This window comes from Pelophylax lessonae (genome assembly GCF_965119305.1).
Source record: "Pelophylax lessonae genome assembly, chromosome: 1".
In the NCBI taxonomy this organism is placed as follows: domain Eukaryota; kingdom Metazoa; phylum Chordata; class Amphibia; order Anura; family Ranidae; genus Pelophylax; species Pelophylax lessonae.
In genome coordinates this window covers 299,969,230-299,982,676 of record NC_138768.1, presented here as the reverse complement: position 1 = coordinate 299,982,676, position 13,447 = coordinate 299,969,230, and the positions used below count along the sequence as shown (strand labels likewise).

At 44.2% G+C, this 13,447-nt stretch overlaps 1 protein-coding gene across 1 annotated transcript in view; it reads left to right on the top strand.

The window, feature by feature from the left end:
* Window positions 1-13,447, top strand: part of MYO1H (myosin IH) — a gene marked incomplete at its 5' end in the record, with an annotated part of 168,547 nt that overhangs the window by 87,118 nt on the left and 67,982 nt on the right. The window contains 2 exons of the mRNA XM_082244127.1: window positions 361-455; window positions 12,922-12,968. Of these exons, the coding sequence (XP_082100253.1) occupies window positions 361-455; window positions 12,922-12,968 (142 nt within the window). The remainder of the gene's footprint in view (window positions 1-360; window positions 456-12,921; window positions 12,969-13,447) is intronic.

Genomic DNA, 13,447 nt, shown 5'->3' with positions numbered 1-13,447 from the left:
CATAAAAAAAAGCAAAAAGGTGTGCCTAGGCAAAGTTAGTTTTAGGGTACCGCTTATAAACATTTCTATATTTCTATTTCTTTTTCTACATTTCATGTGCCATATTTGTTTTGAAGTATAAATCTGCTTTAACTGATCTTTGAAAATCTAAAATATAGTTTAAGATTATGTAAGTGCTGTTTTGTGACTACCTACCTCACATAATAATGACATGATTCAGCCTAGGTGGTAGACCTGTGGCTGATGTAAGTAGTGGCCAATAGCTAACTGTCAAATTCCTGTACTTAGTAGACAATAGTGAATGTATTTATGCTGAGTAAAACCCCCTTTTTTCCATATAATCTGCTGTGTTTTTTACAGCCGTAAGCTTGCAGGCCCTGGGGCAAGGAAGTCTATTGACTGGGTAGACTTTCAACTTCATCACTATGCAGGGGAGGTCACATACTGCGCTGTGGGTAAGTAAATATTTTTATGAACAGCTAAAATTATAACATTTGCGTTTCATTTTGACCCTCAAAACCATTTTATATTATCGGAAAGCAGACAGCTTAGTGATAGTTTAATTTTTTTATGTTACAGGATATTAGTGCAAAGTTCTTGGAAACACAACATTTTAGTAAAAAATACCCTAACGTTAATTTTAGGGCACACAAACGCAATATATAGCCCTTTTTTTTTTTGTAAAATATAAAAGATGAGGTTGCATAGCCCTTGTCATGACAACGGTCAGTGGTGCCCGCCTAATGCCAAGGTGTGGTGAGTAGTGTCCCCCCTCTTTTCTCTGGGAATTGCTGGGGTGGTCGCGGGCCCTTCCTGGGGATGGTAGGGACCCCGTGTGTCCTCCCTCCCCTCATGGTTTCCCCCCTCTCCTTAGCGGGGGTTCTCCCTGCATTGGTTGCCCTCACCTGCCCCCAGCCCTCTCCCCTAGTCCCCCTTTGGGGTGCACGGGTGGTTCTGGGTGGGGGTGTTACACTGGTGCTGGGCCAGAGGGGGCGGTGGGAGGTGGTGGCTCCCTGTTAGGGGTGCCTGCATTTATTGCACTGCGGAGGGTGTCCCTGGGGGGATTTCCCCTGGTGGACTATTACTTCCCTGTGGTCCAGTGGGGTTCCGGGTCTCGCTTGGTGCCGGAAATTTTGTCGCCATTTGTGTGATTCCTACGCATTCCCGTGTGCTACAATTTTGCGCCCTATTCATTTGAATGGGCTGAAATTGTACTGAAATGTGGAGAAGATGCATACACTAATTTTATATTTTGGTACCATGCCATTTGGTGCCCACAAACACACTACATCTGCATTTGGGGTGCCTTTAACATTACATTGGCACCTGTAGCAGATCTCAAAGGCAGTGCATTTTGAGTGCAGTATGGGAAATGCTCACGGAACATGCCTTTCTTGCACTGCCTTCTGGTGCGAACCAGCCCTTAAAGAACGTTCTGTGCAATAAACAGAAATTCACAAGGTCTCTGGTTTTCAGCCAGATATATTTTACGACAAGGTTAACATAATGAAAGTACAAAGTTGTGATCCATTACTGCAACTATTTTGTGTGAAGGGCAGCAAGTGACAAGAGATGGCCATGATTGGGGGAAGAAAATTGTTGTGCACCACAGGTGCCCGCATACTGAGTATTATATCATGTAAACTATAAGTAGTAAAGTCTCCTATGAGCACTGAAAGTTATTTCAGGCTACTTCTACTTATTACTGAAGGTAGCGGTGTCACATACTGTAGAAAGCTGCTGCAGAAATGACTCTTACCATTAAAGATGGTGCTAAACATATTGCTGATGGCTGAACCTTTCCTATTTTATCGGAAAACAACAGGAACATAGTATTTGGAAATTACAGCAGAAAACATGTAGTGCCACAAGATAATACAATAAATAGGCATTAACATAATACTATCATCTAATGGCAGATATAGCAATCACAATATAATATATGGGAATGTTTTTGCACCTATGTCTGTATTATTAATTTTCAGGACTTATATATCACAAACAGTTTTAACGCAGCACTTTACAACATGAAAGCAGACAGTACAGTTACAATAAAATTCAATACAGGAGGGATCGGAGGGCCCTACTCATTCAAGCTTACAATCTAAGAGTGTATAAACATAATGTTAACACCACCACTTAACCGACTTTGGTGGTGGTTTTGTCATAGCATGCAATACTATCATATTAGTGTCACAGTATTCAAGCACAATCACATTTTGTTGTAGATATCTCGGAGATGATGGTACCTGACAAAAATGTACTACGAGGTGCTGTTGATCTTCTCATGAAATGGTAGCTTTTGCATTTGTTCCCATGATACTGGCTCAGGCTAAGGCTCTGTAGGAATCTAGCTGGGATTCCCTTATTGGATCTTACCAGGGCTGGACTGGCCTAGCAGGATAGCAGGAAATGTCCCGGTAGGCCGCCTGCCCTGGGGCTGCTTTGAGCTGTGGCTGTGAAGCTGTGGGGGTCGGCTACCCATTGACTGCCGACCCATGTTGCATACTGACCCTTTCTTCCACTGGGAGCTCCGGAGCGCGTAAGCGCACACTCATCCTGACAGCAGAGGCAGCTTGCGCCCCTTGCATACGTGAAGGTGCGGGGTGGGGAAATGCTTCGTACTATAAACTAGCTGTTTCTTCCGCACTCATCCCCACCGGCCCTCTTCCCCGATCCAAGGGGCTTGTGGGTTATGCCAGGTGGGAAGGCGATACAAGATTGTTGCCAGGGACCAGAGTCAGGACATGTGGTTTTGCCACTGCAACTTCCCTGCCCCACTCTGCATTAAAAAACATCTGTGCCCTTCTAACACCCCAGCCCTCCTGAACCCCCAGTGCCATGCTCTTCTGAACCCCAGCGCCATGCCCTCCTGACCCCCCTAGTGCCATGCCCTCCTGACACCCCCCCCCCCCCAGTGCCATGCCCTCCTGATCCCCTAGCACCATGCTCTCCTGATCCCCAGTGCAATGCTCTCCTGACCCCTAGCGCCATGCTCTCATGACCCCCAGCGCCATGCCCTCTTGACACCCCAGTCCTCCTGACACCCCAGCCCTCCTGATCCCCCAATACTATTTCCTCCTGTCCCCCCAGTGCCATGCCCTCTTGACACTCCAGCCATCCTGACCCCCCCCCAATACCCTTCCCTCCTGACCCCCCTGCACCATGCCCTTCTGATCCCCTTGAACTTCAGCCCTACATACTGATGACTTGTGCATTGACCTATATGCTACCTCTGTATACTGTCCTACATACTACTGACCCCTGTATGCTGCCCTACATACCACTGACCCCTGTATGCTGCCCTACATACTACTGACCTCTGTACGCTACCCTGCATACTACTGACCCCCGTGCGCTGCCCTACATACTACTGACCCCTGTGTGCTGCCCTACATACTACTGACCTCTGTACGCTGCCCAACATACTACTGACCTCTGTACGCTGTCCAACATACTACTGACCTCTGTACGCTGTCCAACATACTACTGACCTCTGTACGTTGCCTTACATACTACTGACCTCTGTACGCAGCTCTACATACTACTGACCTCTGTACACTGCCTTACATACTACTGACCCCTGAGCACTGCCCTACATACTACTGACCTCTGTACACTGCCCTACATACTTCTGACTTGTGTACACTGTCCTTCATACTACTGACCTCTGTACACTGCCCTACATACTACTGACCTCTGTACACTGCCCTACATACTACTGACCTCTGTACTTTGCCCTACATACTACTGACCTCTGTACACTGCCCTACATACTACTGATCTCTGCGCATTGCCCTACATACTACTGACCTCTGTTCATCGTCCTACATACTACTGACCTCTGTACACTGCCCTACATACTACTGACCTCTGTACCTCTGTACACTGCCCATCATACTAATGACCTCTGTACCTCTGTACACTGCCCATCATACTACTGACCTCTGTACACTGTCCTACATACTACTGACCTCTATATACTGCTCTACATACTACTGACCTCTGTACACTGTCCTACATACTACTGACCTCTGTATACTGCCCAACCTACTACTGATCTCTGTACACTGCCCTTAATACTACTGACCTCTGTACACTGTCCTAAATACTACTGACGTTTGTACACTGCCCTACCCACTACTGAGCCCTGGATGCTGCCCTACATCCTACTTACAATGGCCATAAATCAGAGCAGATAGCCAGGCCTGAATCTTATCAAGAAAATCAGCTTGCAGTACCAGATGTTCTGCCTTCATGATGGACTCTGGCATCAGACTTGTGGGGGCAATTACTCCCCAGACAAGAAAAAAATGTGAATGACGAGATTCTCACTGAAGCTAACTTTTAAGGTAGGCAAAGTTTATATTTTTACAGTGACATTAGTTTTAGTAGTTTTTTCAAGATTTTCTTCATGCCATCTTAAATTTTTATTAGGGGTTTGCTAGTTCATTTTGAAAAAAATAAATTAAAAAAGGGGATGCTAGAAAAAGGGGGTGCTGCACCCTGGTGATCTTTGATCTCTTCAATGTTGTTCAGGTAGATCTCCATCTTTTATAGGTTGCCTAACCCTGCTTTAGGGACTCCATTAGTCTGCATTAGGTGCTACATTAGACACCTCTGTGGTATTTTTTTATATGGCCCATATTTGGGTGTAATGTATATGCCCTATAGAATTGACCTGTTTATGCTTTTGTGTTGATAGCTATGGAGAAGATGTGGAGGCTGGTCATGTGGGCATGCCGCACTCGTCCGTCTGGTTAATGGGGATGTGTTGTTCAAGCTTGGACACTTTCCATGTCTCCCTTCCCTTGGGAGAGGTGACCCCCTGATTGGATGACTGTGTAGTGTCAGCCCGGTCTCTCCTCCCTAATGGGCAGATGGGGCGGGTTTGTGCTGCCAAATCTTTTCAATTGCAACCACAGTGCACTTATGCGCAGTGGCGGCATGCACACGACGGTCTGATGTCATCACCGTGGCCTCATTGTGGACCCAACAGTGGCTTCTCAATAGTGGGCACTTTCACCACTTCCTTCCCAGACCAATTTTCAGCTTTCAGTGCTCTCGCATTTTGAATGACAATTACTCAGTCATGCTACACTTTACCCAAATTAAATGTTTATCATTTTGTTCACACAAATAGAGCTTTCTTTTGGTGGTATTTATTCAGCACTGGGTTTTTAATTTTTTGCGATACAAGGGAAAAATAGAGCAAAACTTTTGGAAAAAAAACAATATTCTCTACTTTCTGTTTCAAAAGAAATCCAATAAAATGAATCATACATTTAGGCCAGAATGTATTCTGCTACACGTCTTTGGTTAAAAAAAAATTCTGATAAGTGTATGATAATAGGTTTGTGTGAAAGTTATAGGGTCTACAAGCTAGGCTACATTTTATTGAAAATTGATCAACCCTGATGTACTGACTACCTATCTCATTTCTTGAGACTCTAAAATGTCAGGACAGTACAAATACCCCCCAAATTACCCCTTTTTGTAAATATGACAGTCCAGGGTATTTAGTAAGAAGCATAGTGAGTTTTTTAGTGAAGTTGCAATTTTTTGCCCACAATAGTTTGGGTAATGAAGATTTTTTTTTCCACAAAATTGTCATATTAACAAGTTATTGCGTACACATGGCATAGATAAACTTGTAATTACACCCCAAATTACATTATGCTACTCCTCCCGAGTATGGCAATACCACATGTGTGAGAGTTTTCCACAGCCTGGCCACATACAGAGGCCCAACATCTAAGTAGCACTGTCCGGTGTACTAAAGGCATAAATTACATGTTTCATTTCCTGAGTACCTATCACATTTTTGAAGGCCCTGGAGCACCAGGACAATAAAATTACCCAAAAATTACCCAATTTTGGAAAGAAAACACCCCTATCTATATTCTATGGGGCATAATGAGTCCACAAGGTTTCCAGAAGATTTTGGAAAATATGGAAAGAAAATGAAAATCTATTTTTTAACACAAAGTTGTCATTTTGTTAAATATTTCTAACACTTAGCATGTACATACCAAGAATGACACCCTAAAATACATTCTACTACTCCTCCTAAATATGACGATACCACATGTGTGAGACTTTTCCACAGACTGGCCACATACATAGGCCAAACATGCAAGTAGCGCCTTCAGGCTTCTAACACATAGCTTGTACATACCAAGATAACAAAATATATTCTGCTGAGCAAAGGGTAAAAAGTTAAAAGATTACCTGTGGTTTTAGCAGGCAGGAATACTGTCCCAGCACAGGAAAAGTATTGGTACAGACAGTCAACTGAAATCTCAAGGAATTGTCCATCCAGCAGGCAGAGATATGCCAAAGTATTGGTCCTGGCAGTAGTTCAGGTAGCAGCCATAGGCATGGCCAGTTCAGGTGGCAGGGAGAGGCATGGCCAGTTCAGGTGGCAGCAGGCAGCAGTATAAGGCTTAAGGCCTTGGTCAGGTGAGACCTCAGTAAAGGGGTAGAGGCTTTTCCCACCCAAATCTCTTTGAAACCTCAGAGTCTCCAGATCCTAATCCGAGAAAACCCAGAGGAAAAAGATTTCTCCACTTGGAAATTCCCTTTTGGAGTCCCTCACAAATGTGAGATCCATGTGCTGTCTTGAATCCCACTAATACAGTGGCAGGGCAAACGATCAGTTCAGGAGGCAGGCAAAAAGCATGGTCATTTAACAAGCTGAGGTCAATTCAGGTGTAAGGCTGAAACATGGTTGGCAGAGGCATAAGCCCCGTACACACGTACCGAATGTCGGCCGAACGATCGGCCGTCTTTTGTCCGGTGCTGTCCTGTCAGTTGAAAAGTGCTAAAGACTGCACACGAATTTTGTCGGCCAACGACGGCCGACTGCAGAAGTGATATCATGTGATGGTTAACTTTCCGTGTGTTTTTTCTTCTCTGAGCATGCCCAGTCTTGCTCATCTGCTGTTTGTCGGCCGAATTCTGTACTGACTGAGGAACAATCGGCCCTTCTGGTGTTGGCCAACAAAAATTTTAAAGCCTGCACACCAGATTCTGTTTGGCCGAAAAGTCGCAGTCGGTTGTCGGAAGCATCATACTAACAAGCCGACAATCGGCCGATCGGTCGGTGGCCGAAATATTTACGGCCGACAATCGCTACGTGTGTACGGGCCTTTAGTCGATAAACAGTCTGGGTCATACAAAGAAATAGCAGATAGTGGAAACTGGAAAAAATGTCTTTACTTCACCAATAGTGTAGTGAAGTGTGATAAATTTGATAGCACTCTCCAATACAGAGGCCTGGCTGGGAGGGACATTGCGGACAGTGGTATCACTGCAAATTCCTCTATTTGAGCATACACAGCATTTTTGGGGGGGTTTGTGGCCTGTGTGGGTAGGAAGGAGGATATTGGGGAAGTGTCTTTCATGAAGTCTGGCTAATGAATTGGAGGGGGAATTTGTTCAGGGGCATGGCCATGGGGACAGCGAATGGCTGTGATAACATCCTCTTGAAATTCTTAGAAAGGTTAGGGATCTTTGGGTGCACTTGGAAAAAATAACATACGAATTGAACAGGGCTAGTTGTATTAAATAAATGGCGACTTTCTTATACCAAAAAAGTGGTCTCCTGGTGGCTATGTATGGCTACATCAGCTGGTCATTCATATTCACCCCCCCTCCCCCATGAATTGGTTATATTCATAAATACATTTTGGCTTCTGGACGGGACCTCGTCTTGTCTGAAGTTCCACCAAGGTGTCATCATAGATTGTGGAATGGATTTAGACATCTCTTTTATCTCTCCACTTTAGGGCTAGTGCCTCTTCATTCTGCATACTGGCCTTTTCCCCCGATTTAATTTCCTGGTGACCAATCTCTGTGGGAAGCCCTTGCGGTTGGACCGTGCTGTCCCACAGGCCACAGTCTTCTTTAGGTAGAGATGGCGGAAAAGTGGGAGACTCGTGCAGAAATTGTCTACATATAGGTGGTAACCCTTCCCAAACAGTGATTCTATCAGCTGCCAGACGATTTTGCCACTTGTCCCCATATAGGTAGGGCATCCAGGGGGGGGGGGGGGGGTTAGCTGGCTATCCTTTCCCTCATAAATTTTGAAATCATATGTGTAACCCGTGGCCCTGTCGCATTCCTTGTAAAATTTTACCCCATATTTGGCCCGTTTACTGGGGAGGTATTGCTTAATGGCAAGTCTTCAGGTGAAGTGAACTAGGGATTCATCTACACAAATATTTATATCCGGGGTAATCATTTGCTTGAAGCTGGAGCAAAAAAAATTGATTAGGGGCTGAATTTTGAATAATTTATCATAATCAGGATGATTTTGAGGGAGGTACTGGGCATTGTTGTTGAAATGTAAAAATTGCATTATTATTTCGTAGCAGGTTCTGGGCATCAAAGAGGAGTAGACTGGCATATGATGGATAGGTTGTGTAGACCAGAAGGAATGGAGTTCATTTTTTTTGTCAGCCCCATGTAGAGGGTTAGTCCAAGGAAAATGTTTAATTCTTCCACGGTGAGGGGTTTCCATACAAAAGGGTGGGCATAGGAAGAATCAGGATTGCTGGCAATATGTTGTCTGACATACAGATTACACTGCTCCACGATGTAGTTAAGCAGATCATCCGTGAAAAATAAATGAAAATAATAAAGTGGGGTTACATTATCTGATTGTATTTGAGGGCCTGGCTGTGCTGTAAAAGGGTGAATTACAGGTTCTGCCAAAGTGTCGGGCAGCCATGTAGGGTATAATAATACATCCGGGAGGCTAGTATGGGCCGTGCCTCATTGTGGATGGGACGCTCCATTACTAGCATCTGGTTTATCATCTGGGAATGTTGCCCTGATTGTGCTTGCCACTGCACAAGGACTTGCAAAACTGCTGGTGGATGCCTGCCTAAATTCTTGGAGTGCTGCGCTGCTGGTGGATGCCACAGGACTTATTGTGCTGCTGGTGGATGCCACAAGATTTGTTGTTCTGTTGGTGGATGCCACAGGATTTATTGCACTGCTGGTGGATGCCACAGGATTTATTGCGCTGCTGGTGGATGCCTCAGGATTTGTTGAGTTGTTGGTGGATGCCTGTGCCTGCTCAAATCTCCTGAGCCTCTTTGTTAGGATTCTGTCCTCCTCAGTTTCCATTTCAGAGCCACTGCTTTCTACTGGCTCATACTCGCTATCCGAGTCTGGCAGGAAGAGTTCCCTGCTACTCTCGTCCAACATACTCTGGAGTATATGGAAAGCCTCCTCACAGCTAAATGATTTTATAGCCATGTGGACAGATGTGCGCAGATGATTCCTGGGACAGATGTGTCAGATGTGTGACAGATGTTTATCACTGGGATGTGGCAGGTGTTCACTGGGACAGATATGGCAGATGTTGACTGGGACAGATGTGGCAGATCAAGAACAGATGTGGCAGATCATGGACAGATTTGGCAAGTGATGTGCACCAGATGATCACAGACAGATGTTGCACATTACAGACAGGTGCAGCAGATGATCACTGGCAGATGTGGCAGATGGTGTGCGCTAGATGTTCATCAGATGATCAGGGACAGATGTGGCAGATGATGTGTGCCAGATGTGCCCCAGATGGTCACGGACAGATGTGGCAGATGATCACTGGCAGATGTAGCAGGTGATGTGCGCCAGATGATCACGGACAGATGAGGCAGATGATTACAGACCAGGCGTGGCAAATGTTGAGTGCCAGATTATCATGGACAGATGTGCCAGATCACGGACAGATGTTCCAGAAGATCACGACAGATGTTCACTGTACCAGATTTTTTACTGGGACAGATGTGTGACAGGTGTATTCACTGTGTTGTGGACACTGTGTTGGGGATATTAGCTGGGTGATCAGTGTGTAAAAAGCAGTAAATAGCTCAAAACTCACTGATCCCCGGCTAGCAGCACAGATTGTCTCTTCTTCTCCTCACTGACAGGCTGTGTGTGAGGAGAAGAAGAGCTGATCGCCGTTACAACGGCTTTGTTGACATTACATGATGGCTGTGATTGGACAGAGTTAGCATGTGATCAGGAGGGCCAATCACAGAGCGGTGTTGCACTGTGTCCAGGGGATACAGGCACACCTGGATCACGCAGCTGCGTGCGCACGTGGCTGCGCGGTATCACTCCTTCTGGGGGATGTTCCTGAACGTCTACTCAGAAGGAGGAAGCTCCCACGCGGCCGTTTATATGCATTGGCTTGGGTGGGAGGAGATTAAAAAATTTTTTATTATAATAAAATGTATTTAAAAAATATGTAAACGTACCCCCACTGCCCTGTGCACACCTGCAAATGCAAAAGCAAGCACAGGGTGTGCACATGTATGTAAACTGCAATTGCACTACTTACATGAGGTATCGCCGTGAATTTTAGAATGAGAGCAATAATTCTTGCGCCAAAACTCACAGGTAACTGCAGACAGATGAGCTGTAAGGGCTTTTAAAGTGTCACCTATAGAGATTTTTTATGATATCATATTGTGATTAGTAGTTATGCCTCTTGGTGGTAGTATCATGTTTAATTTACTGTTTTCCCTTGTAGAACTACATAGTTATGATGTAATTTCCTGTCTCTGTGTTACTCTTTTCCAATAAAACAAGAAGGGCTCAGCCATGTGTCCAGCATCATCTGAACTGGTTGGGGTCATATATGCAGCAGTGTCTATCGACTATTGCAACTCCCTCCTCATTGGATTACCCTTACATAGATTATCCCCCCTTCAATCCATAATGAATGCTGCTGCAAGACTTATCCACCTTACCAACCGTTCAGTGTCCTCCACCCCTCTCTGCCAATCCCTTCACTGGCTTCCACTCACCCAACGAATAAAATTCAAAGTGCTAACAATAGTTTACAAAGCCATCCACAACTCTGCCCCCAGCTACATCACTAACCTGATCTCAAAATATCAACCAAGCTGCTCTCTTCGGTCCTCCCAAGACCTCCTGCTCTCTAGCTCCCTTGTCACCTCTTCCCATGCTCACCTCCAGGATTTCTCCAGAGCTTCTCCCATTCTTTGGAACTCTCTACCCCAATCTGTCCGACTGTCCCCTAATCTATCCATCTTTAGGCGATCCCTGAAAACCCTTCTCTTTAAAGAAGCCTACCCGGCTACTAACTAATAACACTTTTTCACTTGCTTCATCAGCTCATCCCCCACAGCTATTGCCTTTTGTATCAATTGACCCTCGCTTTTAGATTGTAAGCTCTAACGAGCAGGGCCCTCTGATTCCTTTTGTTCCAAATTGTAGTGTAACTGTAATGTCTGCCTTCATTTTGTTAAGCGCTGCGCAAACTGTTGGCGCTATATAAATCCTGTATAATAATAATAATATCCCAGGTGCATGCAATTTTAAGACTTGACATATTTGGTATCTACTCAACGCAACGTCATCTTTTATATTTTACCAAAAATTTGGTATTATATAGTGTGTATTTGTTCTATTGTGTACAGCAGGAAAAAATGGAAAAACTATCTTTTTATTCTACAGGTCCTTTGCTTTCAGGAAATATATAATGTTCTGGGAAATTTAAGTAATTTTATAGCCAAAAATTTAGATTTTTACATGTGTGCAAAAAATACAATTTCTAAGGTACAGCTAATATAGTCCTGCATGTGCTAGCCTCTCATCAGTATAGTCTGGTGAGGCCTGTTAGGTAAAAAGCACAACTTCAAACAAAAAGTGAAGTCCTGCTGGTTTTCTCCCTCCCCCCAGTCTGTAACTGAGTTACAGGTTTTTTTTGTCGGGGGGAGGGGAGAGTGATTACTTTTGTACACTGGTACCTGATCCCCTGTAGCCAATCACAACATGTCAACAGAAAGCAAGCTGTCATGAATGGAAAGCCATTTATGACAGTTAACACATGGCTTGTAGCAGGGAGCACTGTTATAAGCGATAACAGTGTAAAGCTTACGGTAGTCCATACAGAACTGTAGACTACTATCCTTCTTTCGCACCAGGATGAAAAGAGGTGCCAATGGACTGCGGCTTTCATTGGTCACTCTCCACTCTGAAGCATGCTGCAGAGTAATTCCTTGACCTCTTGGCAAAATGCTGGGGAAATGTGACGGCACTGCTCCCGGATGGGCGGTGTGTGTCCCGTGTGGATGGGGTGGTCGATGGCTTTGGTGAACCTGTAATTCTCTGGGCTGGTTGCATATACTAGCAGGTGTTTTTCCAGCAGCTGGTAAAGCAGTCTTTGTTGGGGTAGAGAAAAGTCTTTAAGGGGGATTTCCAGCTCCTCCAGTATGGACCTGTATTGGATCTCATCCCACGATGCCATAGCTCTTGCAAAGCTCTCAGAATTGGACCAGCCTTTAAGCTTGCTATAAACTGATCCCTTAGTATATGGGCTAAATCAATAATGTCATCGCAGCCGCACACATCCTTCTTTTCTAGGCACATTCAAATGTTCTTTTTTATCTTTACCTTCCTCTGTAGGTGGATTTTGTTTGGGCTCTTTTATATAATACTGTCAGTTGCCATCATATATAATTTTCAACCTTTTTGTTTTTACAGAGACTGTTTTGTTGTAAATCTGAGCTGAATCTGTATCAGCAGCAGTATTTAATACTGTGGTTTTAGCTAGACCCATAACTTGGACACTGCTGCATATATGACCCCAACCAGTTCAGATGATGCTGGACACATGGCTGAGCCCTTCTTGTTTTATTGGAAGAGAGTAACACAGAGACAGGAAATTACATCATAACTATGTAGTTCTACAAGGGAAACCAGTAAATTAAACATGATACTACCACCAAGAGGCATAACTACTAATCACAATATGATATAAAAAATTGTTGTTGCGCCTATGTGTGTATAAATGGCATACTAACACATGCTAATCCCCCTGATAATCTGACTTCCAAATTTGCAGCTCTAACAGAGCTTTTTGAATTTCTTCTTTAGGTTTTTTGGAGAAGAATAATGACCTATTGTACAGGAACCTTAAGGAGGTAAATTTTATATGGTTTTTGAACATGTCTATGCATTACAAATTCTCATACCAGTCTACTGATATTTCAGATTTGATTAGATGCTGGCAGGTTACATTTTCCTACCATCTTCCCATATTTCTTGGAAGCCCTGGTGCTGACATTATCTAATTTCCTAGCTCCATGCACCTGCCCTGCCTATTATGGGGGATATTTCTGTAATTTCTTGATTTACAGGTATTTTACAGTAAAGAAATTAAATTGAATGGGCAAAGAAGAAAATCTGGCAGGGAGATCTCTGTGCAGGAGCTGAGCAACATTTATGTCTAGCTGAAATATTAACTTTTAATTTACTGTCCCTTGGAAGTGTTTAAAAATCTTTCCAAACCACTGCTGCCACAAGATGACAGGCACATCCAGGGACCTATTTGTAAGGTCACTTCTTTCTTCGGTGGCCTGGATAAAATATCATTGGAAATTCTAGTACACAAATATTGACA